At 37.6% G+C, this 23,332-nt stretch overlaps 1 protein-coding gene and 1 pseudogene across 1 annotated transcript in view; both read left to right on the top strand.

Annotated features, from left to right (window-relative positions):
* Window positions 1–7,670: 7,670 nt before the first annotated feature.
* LOC147370794 (small ribosomal subunit protein eS24 pseudogene) lies at window positions 7,671–8,097 on the top strand (annotated as a pseudogene).
* A 1,695-nt stretch (window positions 8,098–9,792) lies between these two features.
* The window catches only part of KLB (klotho beta), a 34,593-nt gene continuing 21,053 nt past the window's right edge, over window positions 9,793–23,332 (top strand). Inside the window, exon 1 of the mRNA XM_086406082.1 lies at window positions 9,793–10,711. Coding sequence (XP_086262208.1) covers window positions 9,974–10,711 — 738 coding nt within the window. The 5' untranslated portion in view covers window positions 9,793–9,973. The remainder of the gene's footprint in view (window positions 10,712–23,332) is intronic.

Genomic DNA, 23,332 nt, shown 5'->3' with positions numbered 1-23,332 from the left:
CCCAAGCCCCCAACATTGGGAGCCCAGAGTCTTAGCCACTGGGCCACCAGGGGAATAATGCTGTTCATAGTGGCATTATTCACAACAGCCAAAAGGTAGAAACAACCCAATGTTCACCAATGAATGAATGGATAAAATGTGATATAGCCATGCAATGGAATAGTATTCGACCTCAGAAGGGAATTAGGGCTTCCCTGATAGCTCAGTTGGTAAAGAATCTGCCTGCAATGCGGGAGACCCCAGTTCGATTCCTGGGTTGGGAAGATCCCCTGGAGAAGGGGTAGGCTACCCACTCCAGTGTTCTTGGGCTTCCCTTGTGGCTGAGCTGGTAAAGAATCTGCCTGCAATGCAGGAGACCTGGGTTGAATCCCTGGGTTGAGAAGATCCGCTGGAGAAGGGAAATGCTACCCACTCTAGTATTCTGGCCTGGAAAATCTCATGGACAGCCCACGGGGTCGCAAAGAGTTGGACACGACTGAGCGACTTTCACTTTCACTTTCAGAAGGGAATTCAGTTCCGACACATGCTTCAGATGGATGAACCATTATGAAAACATAATGCTAAGTGAAATAAGTCAAACACAAAAGAATAAGTATTATATTATTTTATTTATATGAAGTACCTGGAGAAGTCAAATTCATATAGATGCAGAAAGTAGATTGGTGATTGCTAGGGACTGAGGAAAGGGGGAAATGAGGAGTCATTGTTTAATGGGTACAGAGTTTCAGTTTGGGGAGATGAAAGACATCTGGAGATGGATGGTGATGGTGGCATAACAATATGAATGTACTTAATGCCACTGAACTGTACACCTAAAAACAGTTAAATGGTAAATTCCATGTATATTTTATCACAATAAAAATGTTTTAAAGATTTGTGAAAAACTCCTTTTTCACTTCTTGTGTGATGCATCTCCATTTATTTCTAAAGTTTTAACCACTGTTTACACACTGATAGGGCCCACATTTGGGCTGCGGTCTATGGGGTCACACAGAGTCGGACACGACTGAAGTGACTTAGCATAGCATAGGGCCCACATTTATACTTTCAGAAAAAGATCTTTCCTCAAACTTTAGTCTCAAATAGCTAACTGCACACCAGATATTTCATACCTCAAACTCAAAATGTTAAGAATGCCATCTTCTTTTCAAAGTCCTGGTTCTTATTTTCACCCAGTTGCCCAGGTCAGAAACCTGGGTCACCACTGGTTCCTTTCTCTTCTAAACTCCATCTCAATATCCGCTTGATTATCAAAGCCTGTTGGTATTATCTTCGAACTAGTTCTTTAACTCGTCTCTTTCTCGCCGTGTTACCCTGCTACATACTATGTTTTGTTCAAGCCAGATCATTTTTCAGATTAACAAGCCTTTTAACCAATCTCCCTGCTTCCAGTATTATCCACTCCCTGCCAGAGTGATTCTCCTAGATTGAAGATCTGATCAGGGCCCTCCCTGTGGCAGAGGATGCTGGCTAAATACCAAAATGTGTGCTCTCCCATCCACAGCATGGAGTACAGAATAGAGTAGGGACAGAAGTGGTGGAGAGGTAAAGAATCTTCCTGCCAATGCTGGAGATGCAAGAGATGCAGGTTTGGTTCTGGGTTGGGAAGATACCCAGAAGTAGGAAATGGCAACCCACTCTAGTATTCTTGTCTGGAAAATTCCATGGACAGAGGAGCCTGGCGGGCTACAGTGCATGTGGTCACAAAGAGTTGGACGTGACTGAGCACGCAAGAACACCAGAGAATATTGCCCAGTTCACCCTGCCTCTAGAAGTGGCCACAGGACTAGTTTTCTCCACTGCAATGTGTTAGAAACTATGTACATCACTTCCAGGCCAGAGCTTGTAGGGTTTCCACTTTCCCCAACTGAGTGCCTTGGGTGAGGCCCCCTCGAGGCCTTAGAGGCAACTGACCACACACATGAGCAGTCTGGATCTCTGATCACTGTAAAGAGCCACCTGATAACTTGGAACTCCTTCTTCAGACAAATGTGTGGCAGATGACCTTCTGTGTGGGCCTTAACTTTGTATTTCTGGGTCTGTCTATACAGTATTACCCTACCTTACATACTTGCTTAAAATGTTTTCAATGGCTGCCTATTTCTTTCAAGGTAAAGCCCAAATTCCAGCAACATGGGTCATGAACTTCTTCATTACCTAGTCCCTGCCAATCTCTGCAAATCATTTCTTGCCATTTCCCTCTAACTCTTAGGACCCAGGTGTCCTAAACGACTTGCCAAACGTTTCCATTCCTGGGACTTTAAATACGCTTCTCCATCTACATGGGAGAGCTTTTCTCCCTCCTCCCCTCCTCCTTCTGGCTAAATCTTGTCATTCATTCTTCATTTTTTAAGAAAAAAATAAGAGTTTTCAGGCATCTCCACTCAGCCTTCCACTTGCATACATACACATATACACACACACACACACAGACTCACTGCTGCTGCTGCTAAGTCGCTTCAGTCGTGTCTGACTCTGCAACCCCATAGACAGCAGCCCACCAGGCTCGCCCGTCCCTGGGATTCTCCAGGCAAGAACACTGGAGTGGGTTGCCATTTCCTTCTCCAATGCATGAAAGTGAAAAGTGAAAGGGAAGTCACCCAGTCATGTCCGACTCTTAGTGACCCCATGGACTGCAGCCTACCAGGCCCCTCCACCCGTGGGATTTTCCAGGCCAGAGTGCTGGAGTGGGGTGCCGTTGCCTTCTCTGACACAGACTTATAATGCTGGATGACATATGAGTCCTATGTGCTTCTGTGCGTCCCAGGTGGCACTAGTGGTGAAGAAGCCACCTGCCAATGCAGGAGACGCAAGACACGTGGATTCAATCCCCAGGTTGGGATGATCCCTTGGGGTAGCACACCACTCAAGTATTCTTGCCTGGAAAATTCCATGGAAAGAGGAGCCTGGCGGGCTATAGTCCATCGGACCGCAAAGAGTCAGACACAACTGAGTGAGCACAAATGTGTTTCTATAAGATTTGAATCTGTGAGTTGAATCAGTGAAAACTGTGACATCTTCAGTTTTAAATTCCAACCTCCAACAAAGTGCTTGACCATAGGAGATACTCAATAAAAATTTGTTGAATGAATAGATGAATGATTAAATGATGAATTCTGGCTTCTAATATCTTGGTCTCAAAGCCCTCATCTATAAAATAAAGGGTTGACCCAGATGATCTCTAAAGACCCACTCAACTATAAAATTCTGTCGTTTGTACAAAGCATTATGAAGTGGTGCTTTGAATGCAGAATTCCTAGAGTGTATAGATCTGCCCCACTCACCTGGTAGGTGGCGGACACTATCTAAATTCTTGGACATTTTATGTTTTTTATTCTTTCTTTCCTTGACTAAACTGTAAACTCTGCGAGGGCAGGGATGTATATGGTCCTCTCCTAGGACTTAAGATGGATCCTTTTATGAGTAAAATATTCAAAAAATATTTGATAGTTGTTTACAAAAAAAGAAGCTTCTAGTCTTGATTCACTAAGCCATGAGAAATACTTCATAAATTCATAATCTATTTTTGTAAATATTTGGAAATTTTTGTCTCAGTATTGAGTCATTGTCATCATAAAATTTCTTCATCTATTTTTCTCTTTTATTCCTTAAAAATGCCAAGACATGGAAGCAACCTAAGTGCCCATCAACAGATAAACGGATAAAGAAGATGTGGGGTTCTTGAGTAATATGAAAGTGAAAGAGGAGAGTGAAAAAGCTGGCTTAAAACTCAACATTCAAAAAACAAAGATCATGGCATCCAGTCCCATCACTTCATGGCAAATAGATGGGGAAAAAATGGAAATAGTTAAAGACTTTATTTTCTTGGGCTCCAAAATCACTTCAGTTTGTGACTGCAGCCATGAAATTAAAAGACGCTTGCTCCTTGGAAGAAAAGCTATGACCAACCTAGATAGCATATTAAAAGACAGAGACATTACTTTGCCAACAAAGGTCCGTCTAGTCTAGTTTTTCTTCCAGTTGTCATGTATGGATGTGAGAGTTGGACCATAAAGAAAGCTGAGCACCGAAGAACTGATGCTTTTGAACTGTGGTATTGGAGAAGACTCTTGAGAGTCCCTTGGACTGCAAGGAGATCAAACCAGTCCATCCTAAAGAAAATCAGTCCTGAATATTCATCAGAAGGACTGATGCTGAAGCTCCAATACTTTGGCCACCTGATGTGAAGAACTGACTCATTGGAAAAGACCCTGATGCTGGGAAAGATTGAAGGCAGGAAGAGAAGTGTACGACAGAGGATGAGATGGTTGGATGGCATCACTGACTCAATGGACATGAGTTCGAGCAAGCTGTGGGAGCTGGTGATGGACAGGGAAGCCTGACATGCTGCAGTCAATGGGGCCACAAAGAGTTGGCACGACTGAGTGACTGAACTGAACTGAATGAGTAATATAGTGGAGTATTACTCAGCCATAAAAAGGAATGAAATATTACCATTTGCAGGAACACAGGAGGATCTAGAAATCATCATGCAAAGTGAAGTCAGAAAAACAAATACCATATGCTATCACTTATTTTTAGAATCTAAAAGATGACACAACGAGCTTATTTACAAAACGGCAACAGACTCAGAGACATAGAAAACAAACCTATGGTTACCAAAGGGAAAAGGGGTGGGATACATACCACTATATATAAAATAGATAAACAACAAAGATTTACATTTTAGCACAGGAAACTATATTCAATATATTCTAATAATCTGTAATGAAAAGAATCTGAAGTTGTATACCTAAAACTAATACAATATTGTAAACCAACTATAGTTAATTTAACAAATTAACTTAAAAAATGCTCAGTATACATTTCAAAACCTAGTGTTTGTTAACAAACTATTTTTTAATTAATACTTTTTCTTGAGCAATTATAGTTACAAAGTTTCCATAAATTGCTTCTCTCTCTTCCCCCACATTTTCCCCATATTTAACATCTTGCATTAGCATGGTGTATTTATTATAATTGATAATCTAATATTGATATATTATTACTAACTAAAGTTTATAGTTTATATTGAGATTCACTCTTTATGTTGTACATTCTATATGTTTTGATTAACGGGCTCAATATTACAAGATCCTACAGAATACTTATTTCACTGCCCTAAAAATCCCCTGCAATCCACTTATTCACGCTTTCCTCTCCCCAGTACCTGGCAACCAATAATCTTTTTACAGCTTATCATATAGTTTGGATCATACAGTATGTAGCCATTTCAGATTCATTCCTTTCACTTAGTAATGTGCATTTAAGGCTCCTCTATGTCTTTTCCAGGCTTGATAGCTCATTTCCTATCACTGAATAATATTCCATTTACCACAGCTTTGTTTACCCATTCACTGAATGACATCACTTTCAATTTTGGGCAATTATGGATAAAGCTTCTACAAATATTTATGTGCATGTTTTTGTGTGGACATAAATTTTTAATTCATTTGGGGAAATACCAAGAAATGGTGTGATATATTACCGAATGCAATATGGTAAAAAATGTGGGTTGTTGTTATTGTTGTTTAGTTGCTAAGTCACGTCTGACTCTTGTGACCCCATGGACTGCAGCCCACCACACTTCTCTGTCCATGGGATTTCCCAGGCAAGAATACCACAGTGGGTTGCCATTTCCTTCTTCAGAAGGTCTTCTGATCCAAAGATCAAACCCATGTCTCCTGCACTGCAGGCAGATTTATTACCAATGAACCAGGGAAGCCAAAAATGTGGGTATTTTCTTATAATTCTAAGTATTGGTTATAGTTTTTATTACATCATTATAATCATACTGATTATTCATTTTATTGCCTGGATTTTTTTCAGTTTTTTTTATCTTCAATATTTTAATGTTACTACATATTCTTTGAAAACGTTAATGATAAACATTTCATCAAATGGACATTTCATGCTTTAGGTAATTAGTCCCCTATGAATGAATCGTTAAATTATTTCTAATTTCCTTCTGTCATAAATAATGCTGCTATAAAAATATTTGCACACACAGCATTTTATATATTTTTAATTAATTTATTATACTTCAGAGATCACTAGATTCAAAGATAGAATAAAATCTAAGATTCATGAAATATTAAAAATTGTTTTCCATGAGTATTGTGCAAGTTTATATTCTAATCAGCAATGTCTTACAACCTCATTAATGTTGATTTTTATTACTTAGGTATATTTTTGATAATTTTATAAAGAAAATGTTGTATAGTAATTTTTGTAAGTGCTTTTAATTACCAGTCATTAAAAGTTTTTCAGTAGCTACACAGTTACAATTTCCTCTCTTGTATATTTTTTACTCATGTAGTTTACCCATTTATTTATTTTTCTTATTGATTTGCAATGAATTACTTATATAATAAAAAGTTGGCCATTAGCTTTCTAGATTTGCTCATTTTTCAAGTTTGTTATTAGCTTTTCAATTTTTTATTTTTTCAAATATTTTAATTATAAATTATGTATGCTCAAATATATATATCATCCTATAAACCATATGTTTATATAATTTCATTTTTACTTCTGTTTCCTTCTAGATTTCTGTGGGACCATGTGGCTTATGGGATCTTAGTTCCACGACCAAGGATTGAACCTGAGCCCTCAGCAATGAAAGTGTAGAGTCCTAACCACTGGACTGCCAGGAAATTCCCAATGTATATATATTTTTTATTGTGGTAGAATACATATAACATAAAATTTACCATCTTAAATTTCTGTGGCTGTATATTTTTGAAATAAATATATTTATGAGGTTCTGAATTATTACATTAAAAATTTTTTTAGTAATCATTTCATAATATATACATATGTCAAATCATTATTTGTACACCTTAAACTAAAACAATGTTATATATCACTTGTGTGCATATGTGCTCAGTTGCTCATTCATATCTGACTCTTTGTAACACTTTGAACTGTATCCCACCAGACTCCTCTGTCCATGGAATTTCCCAGGCAAGAATACTGGAGTGGGTTGCCATTTCCTACTCCAGGGGATCTTCCTCATCCAGGGATCAAACCTGCATCTCCTACATCTCTTGCATTGGCAGGTGGATTCTTTACCACTACGCCATATGGGAAGCCCTATATGTCAATTTTGTCTCAAGACCTAGGAAATTTTAATTTTAAAATAGGGAACTAATTGCATCAACTCCATTCATTTAACAGACAATGATTAAGCATTTACTCTGATAAGATAAAAATTTAAATAAGAGATATTCTTACAGTCTAGTAAGAGAGACAAACAGTTCTGGGATTACACGATAAATGCAGTGATAGAGGTATGCATAGTCTATCATTGCTACATTCCTTCATTCAACACAAGTTTAGGCCCCAGATATTCAATAGGGAACCAAACAGTAATGGCTCTTGTTTTTATTTATTTTATTTTATTTTATTTTAATTTTTATTTTTTTTTAAAGAGACACAACTAGGCCCGACCGCCACCGCCGCCGTCGCCTCCGCCGCGCGCTCCTTGACCCTGGCTCTTGTTTTTAAAAGACAGAGATTACAGTCAAACAAAAGATACAGATAAATGTAGTCTGTGTTAAGTGTCATAACAGCGAAAACATGGGCTGCCATGGAAACACAGAGAATATTCATTTAAATCAAATCAGAGTGGCTATTTTTCCTCCTGACCTGCCTGAGGATCAGCTTCCATCATGAATGTCACTGTAACCATCTGGACCAGGAAGTTCATGACCAAACCACTGCCTCAGTAGAAACAAATGTCCTTCACCCTGGGGACACAGCAGTGCCTAAGACAGAAAGTCAGGAAAAACTAGCTAAAATGTATAAAACCACACCAGATGTCATCTTGGTATTTGGACTAAGAACCCATTTTATGGTGACAAGACAGTTGATTTACAATTCCTTGGATTACATCCCCAAAAATGAACCCAGACACAGACCTGCAAGATGTGGCCTGTATGAAAAGCATACCTCAGGAAAACAGCCAAAGGAATGCAGGCACAGGATGAAGTCAGGACTGTAAGGCCAATGGTGACACTGGCAAAAAGCGAGCTGGAGCCTGGACAACAGGTGGAATAGGTTCTACAGATGGGGTGACTTTACCTGCAGTGACTGAAGATTTTTTTCAGGAGAGGGCCAATAAGCTAAAACCTTCTTAAAATCTAAATTTAAAAATAAATAATATAAGGAGGTGACGAGTCCACCTGACGATGCAGGTAGGTACAGATTCAATCCCTGATCTGGGAAGATCCCACATGCCGCAGAGCAAATAAGCCTGTGTGCCACAACTACTGAAGCCTGCGCACTGGAGAGCCTGGGCTCCACACCAAAAGAAGCTGCTCCAGGGAGAAGTCCGTGGCTGCAACTAGAGAGTAGTCCCTGCTCGCCACAACTAGAGAAAAGCCCAAGCAACAGCAAAGACCCAGCACAGCCAAAAATAAATTAATAAACAAAATAATTAAAAAAAATAAAATCCAATGGGGGAGTCAGAAAGGCTTTCCAGAAGACGTACTGAAGTTTTGAAGAACGGGTAGACCAGAGCTAACTGAAGCGGGGAGAGCACATCTATGCAGAGAGCACACAGACCAAGGCACAGGGGTGGGGCAACGGGCGTGTGCATAGCTCATTAAAGGCTTTTACCGCTGCAGGGAAGGGGGTTGCGTGTGGTTAATGGATGAGAAATGAAGCTAGACATGTAGGCAGGAGCCAGAACTTGGTGTCTTCTATGCTAAATCCTTGCACCACTTTCTGAATAATCATCACTTTTCACGTAGAAGTAAGAGTGGTGTCCATTGAGCACTTACTATGTGTGTCTATTCAAAGTGCTTTACATGTATTATCTCACAATAATTCAGGCGGTTGATACTACTATTATGCCTTATTGTACATGAAAAGAAACTGAGGTGCAGAAAGCTGAAAAACTTGTCCTCAGCCACACAACTGTTAAACTCAGGCAGTCTAACTGTAGAGGCCAAACCATTAACCACTCTGCCTCTCACTAGTATGTAATGCTTCAAATTTTTAAAATTTTAACTAATGACCAAATAACCAAGGTCATTTGGAGGCTATAGGTTCTGTACAATACTTATTTATACTTATTCTTATTCCAGACAATGCTCTTTAAATTTTTCTTTATGTTTTCATATCTGAAGGTAGTACACAGCATCACTATTTTTTCAGGTTTGTTTTTTTTTTGTAATTATTGTGTATTTATTCTTTAAGTGAATTTCCACAATAATTTTGTTGAACTAAAATTTGGGATCAGAGGACTTTGGTGAAAAGTGAATTAAATGTATAAATTAAGTTGGAAATTATTCAATGTTTCCACCCAGAAAGTGCTGTATATTTCTTCCTTCATTTTTTAATTTATAAATGCATTTTAAAATTTTTCTTAAAATAAAACAGTAGTTAATAAGATTATTCTTAAATGTGTTGTAATTTTCATGGACGTATAATATCTTATGTTTTCTAATTCTTTATTATTGGCATATAGGAATGCTGTTTATTTGTCCATAAAATTGCTTTTTCTGAAATGCGAAACATAAAATTACCACTCAAAACCTACAAAAATAGAAAAGGTATACACTTTACTCAATAATGTCCAAAACAGCCAGAAAAGATTTGCATCACTATGAAAGGCGACAGAGAAACTATGGCATTTTCTTCCTTGTTTATATATAAGTTACACATTTGAACTATTTGTCACTGATGCATTTCCATATAATTTTTCCAATAATAAGAGAGAAGGCAACATGCTGGTGAGTGCAATAGAGCCACCTCCCTCAAATTACGTTGCTCTCCCTGACCCATCCTAAGTCTCACAGTTCAAGCTAATCATTGACAGAGCTTTACAATCACAAGCTTTTTTACTGAAGCGTTGATAAGACAGTCGAGCAGTTAGTGGCAAATGAAGCCAGGCTGTGCGGCATGATCTCCAGGGAATGAATGGATTTTCTTCAGCACCGATGAAAGAAACATACGCTATAGGAAAACAATGTCCAGCGGGGGACTGCAAAGATCTGTCATCCTGTCAGCGTTTATCCTCCTACGAGCTGTTACTGGATTCTCTGGAGACGGAAGAACTATATGGTCTAAAAATCCTAATTTCAGTCCGGTAAATGAAAGTCAGCTGTTTCTCTATGACACTTTTCCTAAAAACTTTTTCTGGGGCGTTGGGACTGGAGCATTTCAAGTGGAAGGAAATTGGAAGGCAGACGGAAAAGGACCTTCTATATGGGATCACTTCATCCATACTCACCTTAAAAATGTCAACAGCATGAATAGTTCCAGTGACAGTTACATTTTTCTGGAAAAGGACTTATCAGCCCTGGATTTTATAGGTGTTTCTTTCTATCAATTTTCAATTTCCTGGCCAAGGCTTTTCCCAGGTGGAATAGTATCAGCTGTCAACGCAAAAGGTCTCCAGTATTACGATACTCTTCTCAATGCTCTGGTACTTAGAAACATTGAACCTATAGTTACTTTATATCATTGGGATTTGCCTTTGGCACTCCAGGAAAAATATGGGGGGTGGAAAAATGAAACCATAATAGATTTCTTCAATGACTATGCCACATACTGTTTCCAGACATTTGGGGACCGTGTCAAATATTGGATTACAATTCACAACCCATATCTAGTCGCTTGGCATGGGTATGGGACTGGTATCCATGCTCCTGGAGAGAAGGGAAATTTAGCAGCTGTCTACACCGTGGGACACAACCTGATCAAGGTACTGTACAGCTGACTTCATAGTATACTTTCAGAATATAAAGAGCAGGAGTTTAAAAGAAACTATGAAAATGTGTTTCATTTAAATAACTTTTTATTGAAATCAGCTCAACTAATTTTAGTCTAATTCACAAGTTCTATCCTCAGATTTCATACTTAAGGTAGAGCATGTTTTATTTACCTAAGCTAATATTACTGTATTAACCCAATTATTTTCCTTAAATATTGCACTTTTTAAATTAACTATTCTTAAATCTACAGCTATACATCAGAAAGAATATGAGTTTACTTTCATTCTGTGGAAAGCCAGTCCTTCATAAATTTAATTGTTGAAACCCTTTTTCTGACCATATGCAACCAATTCAGAACTTAATGTTAAGGCATGACCATTTCAAACATGTATTTGTTGTTGATATTGCTATTCTTAGTGATATTTAGCAATAATGAGGTAGATAAATGTTAGCTAACTGATAATACACATTAAATGCAAGAATTGAAATAAATGTATTCCACAGTTGATTTTGTGTTACATGGCAGAAAAGATGAGACTATTTGTTCTAGGAGTTAAAATTAAACTAGTAATATAACAACTGGAAAGAAAATGCTCTACTAAGTGTTTTAAAGGAGTATATTTCAAAACCTAGAGTTTATGTTGGGAAATGCTAAAATGATTAAAAGAATAGTGAAGTGTAAGCAAAATAATAGCTAATATTTATTGAGAGCTTATTATTTACCACAAATGACATTAAGCATATTATATGTATTATCATATTTAATCCTCATAATAACCTTATGAACTAGGTCCTTTATTGTCCCCATTTTAAAGATGAGGAAACTGAAGCTTAGTGAGATTAAATAAGTTGCCCACGGTTACAGAGTAAAATGAGCTGTTGTGACCATGGAATTTATAAATTACAACATTATTAAACACAGAATATCTATATTAAGAATATTTTTAAAAGAGCAATCTTTCAGGAATTTTCAAGAGTTTTGTCTTACATTGAGGCTAATATCTAGAATCAGGCTTCACTTTTTAATCTAAATGGTTTACTTGGAAAAAATAAATTACTCTGGACACCTGCTACATTTTGAAAATGAAAAAAGCTTTACTAGTAGGGTTTCATAATGTGCTAGGAGAAGTAATTTGATGTTTTAATAATCAAATGTTAAATATATAGAAACAGAAAAATGTATAGGAACATAAAATTACTCCATGTCTAAATTTTCACATACAAAAATACCTGTTAACCCTTCTTTCCTTTTTGAACTTTTTGGATTATTATACATGTGAATTGCACTATGTTTCAGTCACATGTGCCCTTGCAGTTCAGTTAACATATTGCATTACAATCTCAAGGTCATTTATGTATCTTTGACTGTACTTGTATACAAAACAAATATTAATGTATGGGTATACTGTGATTTGGCAAATAGACCTCAAAGGGGAGAAAGCATACAGCTATTAACTATGAAGATTATGCATATATATTTTAGAAAAATATTCCTTTTATTTAGTTCTTTAAATTATTAAAATAATACATGCTTGTGTAAATTGGAATACAAGGTGAAAGTTAAATTTATCCCTCCCTCTGCATCTGATAATCCCAAACTCAAGGAAACTACTGTTAGTAGTATCTCATATAGTCTTTATAAAGCTTTCTATGCAAATATACACATGTGCATATATGCTTATTTAACCTTTTTATAAAGAAAAATATTCTAAATTGTTAAAAAGTTTTTGGTCACCTACCTGGAAAAATGTTAACAATTAGAATTATCATGAAGAATATGTTTCAGTGGTTAATTTAAAGCCCTAAAAACTATCTGATAAAAACACACAGAAAAAAAGTTTTAATTAACAAATAGATACTGTTTCCAAACTTATTCTATCAAAGCTATATTTTCAGATATTTTTCATTTTCCTCTAATTTGAAATAAACTCTGTCTTTAACATAAAATTAGATAGTAAGATAAATTTAATTGTTTAAAATAAAAGGATTACATTTTAATTATTTTCCAAATAATTACTTTTATCCCTTTAAGTTTCTAAATCACTGACCTACATAAGGAGCATGAAGGGTCCCTTGCAATCAGTCAGAAAGTGAAATCTACTGCATAACCCAGTGACTTATAGCACCAGAGAGAAATCTCGCAATAGTTTGACAGCCTAGGGTGAACTAGATTTTCTCATTTACCCCCTCTCTCGCCTTCCTTTAACATAGAAAAGATTCATTTGATATTTTATGTTGCAATGAAGTATTTCTCCCTTATTATGCCAACTTGTGACCCAGAAGAAGCATTTCTTTAGGCTTAGTTTTTTGTCCAAGAACATTTATTGAGTTAAAAAAAAAAAAAAACTAATATAAAACTAAATTCATAAGTCATTTATAGATCACTTTATTCCCCAGTCCTCAGATACTGAAAAGATTTCACAGTGGCTCTTTGTAGCCTTTCTAGTTCCTGGATGATGTTGAAAACACCAGCTCAGTCTTAAATATTCTGGTTTGCAGGAAACCTGAATGGTCTAGCCAGTCCTGAGACTGACCTGAATCTAGATTTCACTTTACTGAGTATCTGGGGATTACCTTAGAGCAAGCTAAGTCTCAGGTAAAAATCTGCCACAATGATACCTACTAATAGATGCTCCACTCTGAGTTTTTAACATTTGGACAGAAAGAGGGTGCATTCTTTGGCCTTGACCATCTCTAAGCACTGAAATCATAGCTTTAATATTTTCTATGATTTTTACAACAACCTTCCCAGGTACCTATTATCATCTCTGTTTATACAATGACATTTCAAGCATCATGTCACTCCTTTGCATAAAATCCATTAGTGGCTTTCCAAAGTTTTAGGAATGAAGTCCCAAGTTTTCACAAGATCTTCAAGACACAACCCCAGCCTCCATTTCCTCCCTCCTGGCCACACTCCTGTCCCCATCAGTAACGCTAACCCCTAGTACTCTACACTCCGTAATAACGCACTACTAGGAGTGCTTTGTGAAAGGGAAACTCGCCCAGTCGTGTCCGACTCTTTGTGACCCCATGAACTGTAGCTCACCAGGCTCCTTTGTCCATGGGATTCTCCAGGCAAGAATACTGGAGTGGGTAGCCGTTCCCTTCTCCAAGGGATCTTCCTGACCCAGGGGTCGAACTCAGGTCTCTCGTAACACGGGCAGATCCTTTACTGTCTGAGCCACCCCAGAAGCCCAAGAGGGTCTTAATTTTACGCTACTATTCCTCTCCACGGAGAAGGAAATGGCAACCCACTCCAGTACTCTTGCCTGGAAAATTCCATGGATGGAGGAGCCTGGTGGGCTACAGTCCATAGGGTCGCAAAGAGTCGGACATGACTGAGCGACTCCACTTCACTTCACTTACTCCTCTTCACGAAGCCTCTGTGCGTGCGAGCTAAGTCTGCTGCTGCTGCTGCTAAGTCGCTTCGGTCATGTCCGACTCTGTACGACCCCATAGACGGCAGCCCACCAGGCTCCCTGGAGAAGGCAATGGCACCCCACTTCAGTACTCTTGCCTGGAAAATCCCATGGACGGAGGAGTCTGGTAGGCTGCAGTCCATGGGGTCGCTAAGAGTCGGACACAACTGAGCGACTTCACTTTCACTTTTCACTTTCATGCATTGGAGAAGGAAATGGCAACCCACTCCAGTGTTCTTGCCTGGAGAATCCCAGGGACGGGGGAGCCTGGTGGGCTGTCATCTCTGGGGTCGCACAGAGTCGGACATGACTGAAGCGACTTAGCAGCAGCACCAGGCTCCCCCGTCCCTGGGATCCTCCAGGCAAGAACACTGGAGTGGGTTGCCATTTCCTTCTCCAATGCATAAAAGTGAAAAGTGAAAATGAAGTTGCTCAGTCGTGTCCGACTCTTAGTGACCCCATGGACTGTAGCCTACCAGGCTCCTCCGTCCATGGGATTTTCCAAGCAAGAGTACTGGAGTGGGGTGCCATTGCCTTCTTCGCGTGCTAAGTCTACTAGCGCTCTATCCAGCTAGAATGCCCTTCTAACTCCCTGCTTTATCCATCTAATGTCCTTCAAGACTCAATTTCCGCAGTCTCCACTTCTAAGTTCTCGACTCATCAGAGTTAGTGCCCCTCCTGAGGGTTCCCATAATAAGACATGTTTGCTTCTATCACAGCACTCTTTTCATGTCGTATTTTTCCATCTCCCTCGACCAGCCTGAGAGTTCTTTGCAAGGAGAGACTGTGTTTGATGTGTTTTACGTTTCCAGCACCTAACACAGAATATTAAGTACATGCTAGGTATTAAAGGAGAAGGCAATGGCACCCCACTCCAGTACTCTTGCCTGGAAAATCCCATGGACGGAGGAGCCCGGTAGGCTGCAGTCCATGGGGTCGCTGAGGGTCGGACCCGACTGAACGACTTCCCTTTCAGTTTTCACTTTCATGCATTGGAGAAGGAAATGGCAACCCACTCCAGTGTTCTTGCCTGGAGCATCCCAGGGACGGAGGAGCCTGGTGGGCTGCCGTCTGTGGGGTCGCACAGAGTCGCACATGACTGAAGCGACTTAGCAGCAGCAGCAGCAGCTAGGTATTAATACTGTGGAATGAATGGTTTGGGATTTCTATCTTATACCTTGTAATCAAAGAACCAACCACCGGTTCAAAATTCGTATTTCATTGCATTCTAGCTAATTCTTGAAATATTGCTTATATTTATTCAGTGGTGTGTTTTATAAGTTAGGATTCTTGGTTGCAAGAGACAGAAACCTAACTCAAGTTGACTTAAGTAAAAATGAGCAATTTCCTGTAACCAAATCACAGGGATGAATGGACCCAGTAACTAGGACACCCTCACAAGCCCTTTATCTTAGTCTCTCTTGTTCATTTCTTCTTGTGGGTTTGCCCCATACTCTCCTTTGTAGAGGAAAGAGTTCTCTGTCCCAAAATCAGGTTTTAAAATCCCAGAGACAAGATTCTAGCCTGTTTGGCCTATGCACGCATGCCTCAGAGCAGCAAAGCGCCATGTGAATAAAGTCAGTAATGGTATCTGTTTTTATTCTATCTGTAAATCAACAAATATGCAAAATAATTTAAATATATGAATTTTACTCCCCTCCCCCACCTTAAAATGAAATATTTGAGAGCCTCTGAGTAAATACACAGGGAGGTGGGGGATAGGAGGTTGCTCATAAGATGGTAACTCCTTCAGTTTATTACACCACTAAATCCTGCCAGCTTCTATGATAGTTCTGATCATTTCATGGCTTTAAGTTACTATCTGTCATAGATGTGTACTGTTTACATAGTACCAGGATTTCTTAACCTGGGTGCTGTTGACATATTGGGCCAAATAATTCTTCCTCCTCATGAGCTGTCCCATGCTTTGTAGGATGTTTAGCAGCATTCCTGGCCTCTATCCCCTAGATGACAGTGGCATGCTTGTCCCCAGGGTTACAACCAAAATTGTCTCCAGACATTACTGAATGTCCCCTGGAGTTGAGGGGGGATGCAAAATTTCTCCCCCTTCCCTCTCTTGAAAACCACTGACTTAAAGTTATAAATTGTCAACTGGTTAAAGATGTGAAGCGTAAAGAACAGCAACTTTGAAATACAATCAATATGAGGGACATACAATTGTCTCAGTTTTACAAAATCACCTCAAGGAGATTTTCACCAGACTTGTTAAGTCCCATACACAGACCCTAATTTATAGCATATCAGGATGTTTTTGGAGAACAAATGATGCTTTAAAAAATATTAAATGAGAAAATAACATTGATGATTGTATCTAGTTTGGCTTTTCACACATTGGGAATAAAGACTGTTCCTACTAGTTTTGTGCTATTTGTAAAATACTTGAAAGAGTTGCCCCAACCCATTTCTCTTATATAGTTATTTATGAACAAAACAATAAACTTAATTTTTGCACACTTGTTCTTTTTTAAGAGTAAAATTCAAGAATTCAGACAAAATGTTATAGAAGCAATATTATAAATGTATTAATATTTATCCATTTTTGATGCCATAACTTTGTGTTTCACAAAGCATTACTTCATGGTGGCTTTTTGCTGGCTTGTTTGTATACCCAAGTACCACGTGTATTATTAATTATTTTTTCTTTAAAAATCTTTATTTTGAGGGGAGTCTCCTGGGGGTCTAATGGTTAGGATTTGGTGTTTTCACTGCCATGGCCCAGGGTTCAATCCCTGGTTGGGTAACTGAAATCCCATAAGATGATTGGCCAGAAAAAAAGAAAGTGAAAAAAAGTTTATTTTGAAAGGATATCTTATATCCTATTATATATGAAAGACCAATGTTTTCTAATATCCTTAAATATGTGACATTTAAAATAAAAAAATGTTCATCTTTGTTATGCCCAATATCACATTCCATACAAAAAGATATAGATGTACCAGCCTTGGAAAACCATAATGAATATGTAAATTGTATTCTGTATTTGAGTATATATTCAGTGGGATTCCCTTGTGGCTCAGAGGGTGAAGACTCTGCCTGCAATGCAGGAGACCTGAGTTTGATCCATGGGTCAGGAAGATCCCCTGGAGAAGAAAATGGCACCCCACTCCAGTATTTTTGCCTGGAAAATCCCATGGATGGAGGAGCCTGGCAGGCTACAGTCCACAGGGTCGAAAAGAATCAGTCACGAGTGAGTGACTTCACTTTCACTTTTCACTTTTTTCAGTCCTAATACCAAACACAGTGTGTCATTTAAAAATGTGTCATAAAATACATTTTATTATGTAGTTCAAATAATTTTAGTAACATAAAACTATTCATTAAATGGGAAAATGCCAATATTTATCTTTATGTACGAGTATGTTAAATATTCATATTTTATTTTCTGAATATTTTAAATTTATTTGAAATAAACTTTTCCGTACAATCTTTAATGAAATAGAATTACATAAAAGAAAATATAGGTCAACACTTGTTTGTATACCACACACAAATGATGAAATGATATCTTTAAATTCCTCAGGGGCTCAAGAGATTGCTTAATACTGTGAAAGAGGCTTTCAGGACAAGATATGTTGGGAAACTCTACTTGAGGTCAAGGCCTCACCAGTTTGTTCCTGAGCCTGGAATACGACTTGATTTATGCCCTATTTTTCCACCTCTTTGAGGAACTCTGTCTTGGCATTTATTGGCGTCACTCCCTCAGAGAAGGTCACACAAGGCTGCATATGTATTAGGTATTCAATAAATAATTCAATTGATTATTTTTTATTTAAGGAAAATCTGCTTTGCCCCAGAAAGGATTTAAAATTGTAATTGAATAAAAGTGGCTTCAGACGCACACGCACACACACACACACACCAAGCCAGATACTAGAATAAACATATTGTCTTTTCAGAACATGCAAATTCATTGTGTATACCTGCTTCTATTAAAAAGTTTACATTGAAAGCCCATCTCAAAACAAGGTACAGAATGTTGACAGCTCTTAAAACTGAGTGATGTGTTTTCAGGGGTCATTATACTATCCTTTCTACCTTTATGTGTTATGACAATTTTCACAATTAAAAGCAAAAAATAAAAAAAATAAAAATAAAAGCAAAAAATACATAAAGAGAGATTATTTTGTATTTTGAAAAGAAAACAGTCATCTTTACATAGTACGCTTCTTAAGGATTCTGTCAAAATTCCTAACCAAAATTTAGTGCTAAAACTGTAGAAACAGCTGTGAAAAAGCCATCATTCACATGATTTATAGCTAAGCCTTCTTTGGCAACAGACTGCTGCAACTGTTTTCTTGAACAAGAAGGCTGCCCTGTTTGATAGGCACATTTAAATAGATTAAATGTCATTTTAAAACCTCTTCAGCCCAGCCTCCCACCAATATTTTGAAAACTAAGCATAATATTTCAAAATGGAGTTTCTAGCAGGAGCACTTTTTAGCTTGTCTTGGTTACAGAGAAGCAAAACCTTCAAGGATCATCTGAAACGGTTTTTTCCATGGAAAAAAGAAAGGAATTTTTAAAAGCTCCCTTGTTAAAGTTGGGTTGCAAGACAACAATATATTAAAATTACTTTTTGTTAAATCTGCTAGCTAAAAAACTTGCCCAAGCTTTTCTGTCCATGAGAACATTAAAAAAAACTAACTTGCTACCTTCCGCCCCTTCCCTTCTAACACCAAAAACAAAACAAAGGAAAAATAACACAGAAATGGGATAAAGGACAGAAACTGGTTTGAATTCTTAAAATGGGCACTTGAGACAATTATTACAGATAACTTTTTTATGTTCTACTATACTATTCTTAATAGCTATTATGATAAAACTATTTTATTGCACACCTATTATTGAGTCAGAAACTGTACTAAGTTGCCATTTCCTTCCCCGCTTTTCATATGTTATCTCATTTAAGTTTTACATCAACCCTGCCAGGTAGGTATTCTTATAGGCATTTTATAGTTGATGAAACTGAAGCCCACAGAAATTTGTATTTTGTATAATTGTGAGATTACACAACTATACAAATGTGTTTTTTTTTAACTCACAATAAGTGTCAGATCCAAAATTTAAATTTCATTGGTCTGAATATAAGTTAGCAAGTTAGCTGACATGAATCAGCTGCCTAGCCTTAGCAAAAAAGAACAATTTAGAGCCTACAACCCCATGGTAGCCACTTGTGTTGATGCAGACTTGGTAGATATTTGACTTCACTTTGCTTATTTAAAGACCAAAACAATCTAGCTATGTGTTTTATTTGTCCACAAAATCTATGAACAGTTTATCCCTAACTCGTACATTAATCATAAGGTTTATTATTTGTCCCATGATTTTAATTTTTGTCAGAACTTTAATGTCCCATTAAAGTGCTATTTACTCATATATGTGTGCCTTTGGCAATACCATCTAAAGTTTAAAAATGTTAACATAATTATTCATTTAATTAGCTAATGCATGGTATATATATAACATTATATGTGCACAAATATATGTGTGTGTATATATATATATAAATTTTTTTTTTTTTTTTGCCTCACTGAGCAGCTTGCAGGATTTCAGTTTCCCAACAGGGATTGAACCCGGGCCATGGCAGTGAAAACCCAAAATCCTAACCACTAGGCCACCAGGGAATGCCACAGTACCTATATTATAATCCCAACTCATCTTTATTAGACACATCTAACAACTAAGACACATCTAACAAGATACAGGAAATAGTGATCAAGCAAGTTAAAAATAGTATTCTTATCAATGTTTCTAATCAAATTTGAATACAAGGTTAAAACAGCTTTTGGATAAGAATTGCCGAAGAGTTTCAATAACCAGAATACCATTGTTTGACAGAAGAGTCTAGTAAAAAAACTATTTGTAGAGGACAGTTGGTATTTTAAAACCTTCAAGAGACCAGTGTTTACCTTTTCTAATCATTAAGTAGAAAAAGTTATACTTCAGTGAATGATTAACAGGTTTAAATAAATGTAATTATAAATGTTCAGAGAATAACATTGTGATCGTATTTAAACAGCTTGATTTGATGTGAACACTCTCATACATGGAAAATTAGGCCCAACTGGAGATCGAAAATATTGTAACTAACAGAAACAGTGAATACGATGAAACTATGAACTGAGGGAAACATTATACTAGTTTATAATATTATACATGTGTCATTTAATTGAATGCAAAAATTCTTACTGAGAAAACTCAGTATTAGAAAACAGCTTATATTAAAAGAAAAAGAAGTAATTAAAATTATTGAACATTAACAGCTATTCTGTTGCTGAAAAGCAGAGGGACACTGAGAATAGACCAGAACCTTCTAACTTACTAACCAATAAATAGTGAATCACAGAAGTAATGAAAGTGACTTCCTGGGTGTTCTAATAGTGCTACCTAAAAAGTGGGGGAGCCTTGAGGCTGGTGAAAACCAGGATCCTTTAGTATTTTGGAGGAGTCCATTCATTGGTTCTCTATAGCATCATATCTTGACCAGAGATTCTGTGACTGAGTCTCAAATAAAGGGTTGGGTTTACTGTTATCAGTTCATTTTATCTGGTAATCACATGTTATTGTATGCTTCCTCGTTTTACCTTTAAATATCAACATGTTATTCTGGAGTAAAAAAAAAAAAAAACATTCTTTAATATATAATGAAATCCAGAAGAACACAACTTTTTATTTAAGTCACTTTTTTTTTATTTGAGACTTTTGGAACTTCAGAGAAGGTGAAAAGTGATAGCACAGAGCAGTTAAATTCACTGACAGGAAACATCTGTTTCAACCTAGTCTCTTGACTTTTTAAAATTTCAAAATAATGCATTTTTACTACAAAACGTTTAAACAATACAGAAAGACATAAAGTTAAAAATGAACAGTCTTCTCTTTTCTTACTCCCTAAATCCATACCCCAGAACTAACAATGCTAGCAGTTTGTTCAATGTCAAAATATATTTCTCTATATATATAAACCTACACATACAGACATTTTTAAAAACTTTGAATCATCTTATTACATTAAGATTTTATCATTTCTAATTTTTCTTCTACTTCTTTCTGTACTTCTCTCTCCTGCTAGAGGTCATAGGTCACCTGAAGGCAGGAGCTATCTTGTTAATATTTTTTCTAAATGCCTACTAGAGTACCTTGTTATTTGTTTTCTCTTTGTATTTGTTTGCATGCTTTTTTTTGTTGTTTTGTTTGTTTTTAAGCAGGGTATTGGGAAAAGTTTCCAATTAGCAACAATTGCACTTTGGCAATGGCACCCCACTCCAGTACTCTTGCCTGGAAAATCCCATGGATGGCGGAGCCTGGTAGGCTGCAGTCCATGGGGTCGCTAAGGGTCGGACACGACTGAGCGACTTCCTTTCACTTTTCACTTTCATGCATTGGAGAAGGAAATGGCAACTCACTCCAGTGTTCTTGCCTGGAGAATCCCAGGGACGGGGAACTTGATGGGCTGCCGTCTATGGGGTCACACAATCGGACATGACTGAAGCGACTTAGCAGCAGCAGCACTTTAGATAAATTTAATTGGCTACAATACTGTCACTGTGCAGAGCTGCCTTGTTTTGTTAAATAAGTGTTTATAGACTGGAATTTAAACAATTAATCACCATAATGAATGAATTGTGAAGAAAAGGATAAAATAATAGCCATGGGTTGAAGGAAAGCAAGAAGTAAAAGTGATTTCTCTAAACTTGCTTTTACTGTTGTGTAGAATTTCTTTAAGGGGAAAAAAATAATTAAGCAGAACAGGAGGTAATGCTGATGAACTCTCTGGGGACTGAGATGATGTCGCAGCCGGTAAGGCTGGATGAAAAGTGACAGTGAAAGTCCTTCAGATGTGTCTGACTCTTTGACTATACAGCCCATCAGGCTCCTCTGTCCATGGAATTCTCCAGGCCTGAATACTGGAGTGGGTTGCCATTTCCTTCTCCAGGGAATCTTCCCAACCCTGGGATCAAACCTGCTTCTCTTGCATTGAAGGTGAACGTACTGCTGAGCCACAAGGGAAGTCCTCTTAAAGTGTTCCTGGCAGCCACTGTCACGTGTCTTTCTCAGTGTACTGCCCCTCCTTTTTGTGCCATGTCTGTTACATACTCCTTGCATTTACACAGCCTGTTCAATCACCTCTGAGTCTAAGATATAAATGTCTGTTTTGAAAGCACATAGTTTAATGTACATCATGTCCAGAAATGACAGTGACCTAGAGGTTGAAGGATTTAGCTCTAATTCTAGCTTTGCACTAACTGAGACGTTGGGCAAGTTACTTATTTCTTGTGCTTCAGCATCTTTTCCGTAACAAAGAGTTTTAAAGAATTAGACCGAATGATCTCTAAAGTCCATCTTCTACCTCTAATTAGCAGGCAAGAACACAAAACTTGGAGCAATACAGCCTCATCTTGACTTAACTTACGAACAAACCACCTAACCTCTCTTCCCTTGCTCTCTTATAAAATGGGAATAATAATAGTACCTACCTCTCGAGATTTAAATGAGGACTGTAATGAGATAGGACATGGAAAGTAGTTAGAATAGTGCTTAGTATCTTTATTGACTGAACCACAAATGTCTGTTATTCAGTCGCAAAGTTGTGTCCGCTGTTTGCAACTCCATGGACTGCAGCACGCCAGGCTTCCCTGTCCTTCACTGTCTCCCAGAGTTTGCTCAAACTCATGTCCATTGAGTCAATGATGCCATCCAACCATCTCATCCTCTATGGCCCTCTTCTCCTCCTGCCCTCAATCTTTCTCAGCATCAGAGTCTTTTCCAATAAGTCGGCTCTTCTCATCAAGTGGCCAGAGCTTCAGCATCAGTCCTTCCAATGAATATTTGGGATTGATTTCCTTTAGGATTGACTGGTTTGATCTCCTGGCTGTCCCCGGGACTCTCAAGAGCCTTCCTTCTCCAGCATTACCAAAAGCATCAGTTGTTTAGAGCTCAGCCTTCTTTATGGTCCAACTCTCACATCCATACATGACTACTAGAAAAACCATAGCTTTGACCATACGGACCTTTGTTAGCAAAGTGATGTAGGAAAGCTATGACAAACCTAGATAGTGTATTAAAAAGCTCAGTATGTTTAGCACTAGATATATGTTTATTTTTATTACTGTTTATATTATAAATTTTCTATGATTCTGCAATTTAAACACTATTCTATTCTATCATGAA

The sequence above is a fragment of the Bos grunniens genome, chromosome 6 (genome assembly GCF_055505025.1).
Source record: "Bos grunniens cultivar Pamir isolate PY7600 chromosome 6, Bosgru_T2T1.0, whole genome shotgun sequence".
NCBI classification, from domain to species: domain Eukaryota; kingdom Metazoa; phylum Chordata; class Mammalia; order Artiodactyla; family Bovidae; genus Bos; species Bos grunniens.
This window is presented reverse-complemented; position numbering and strand designations above follow the sequence as displayed.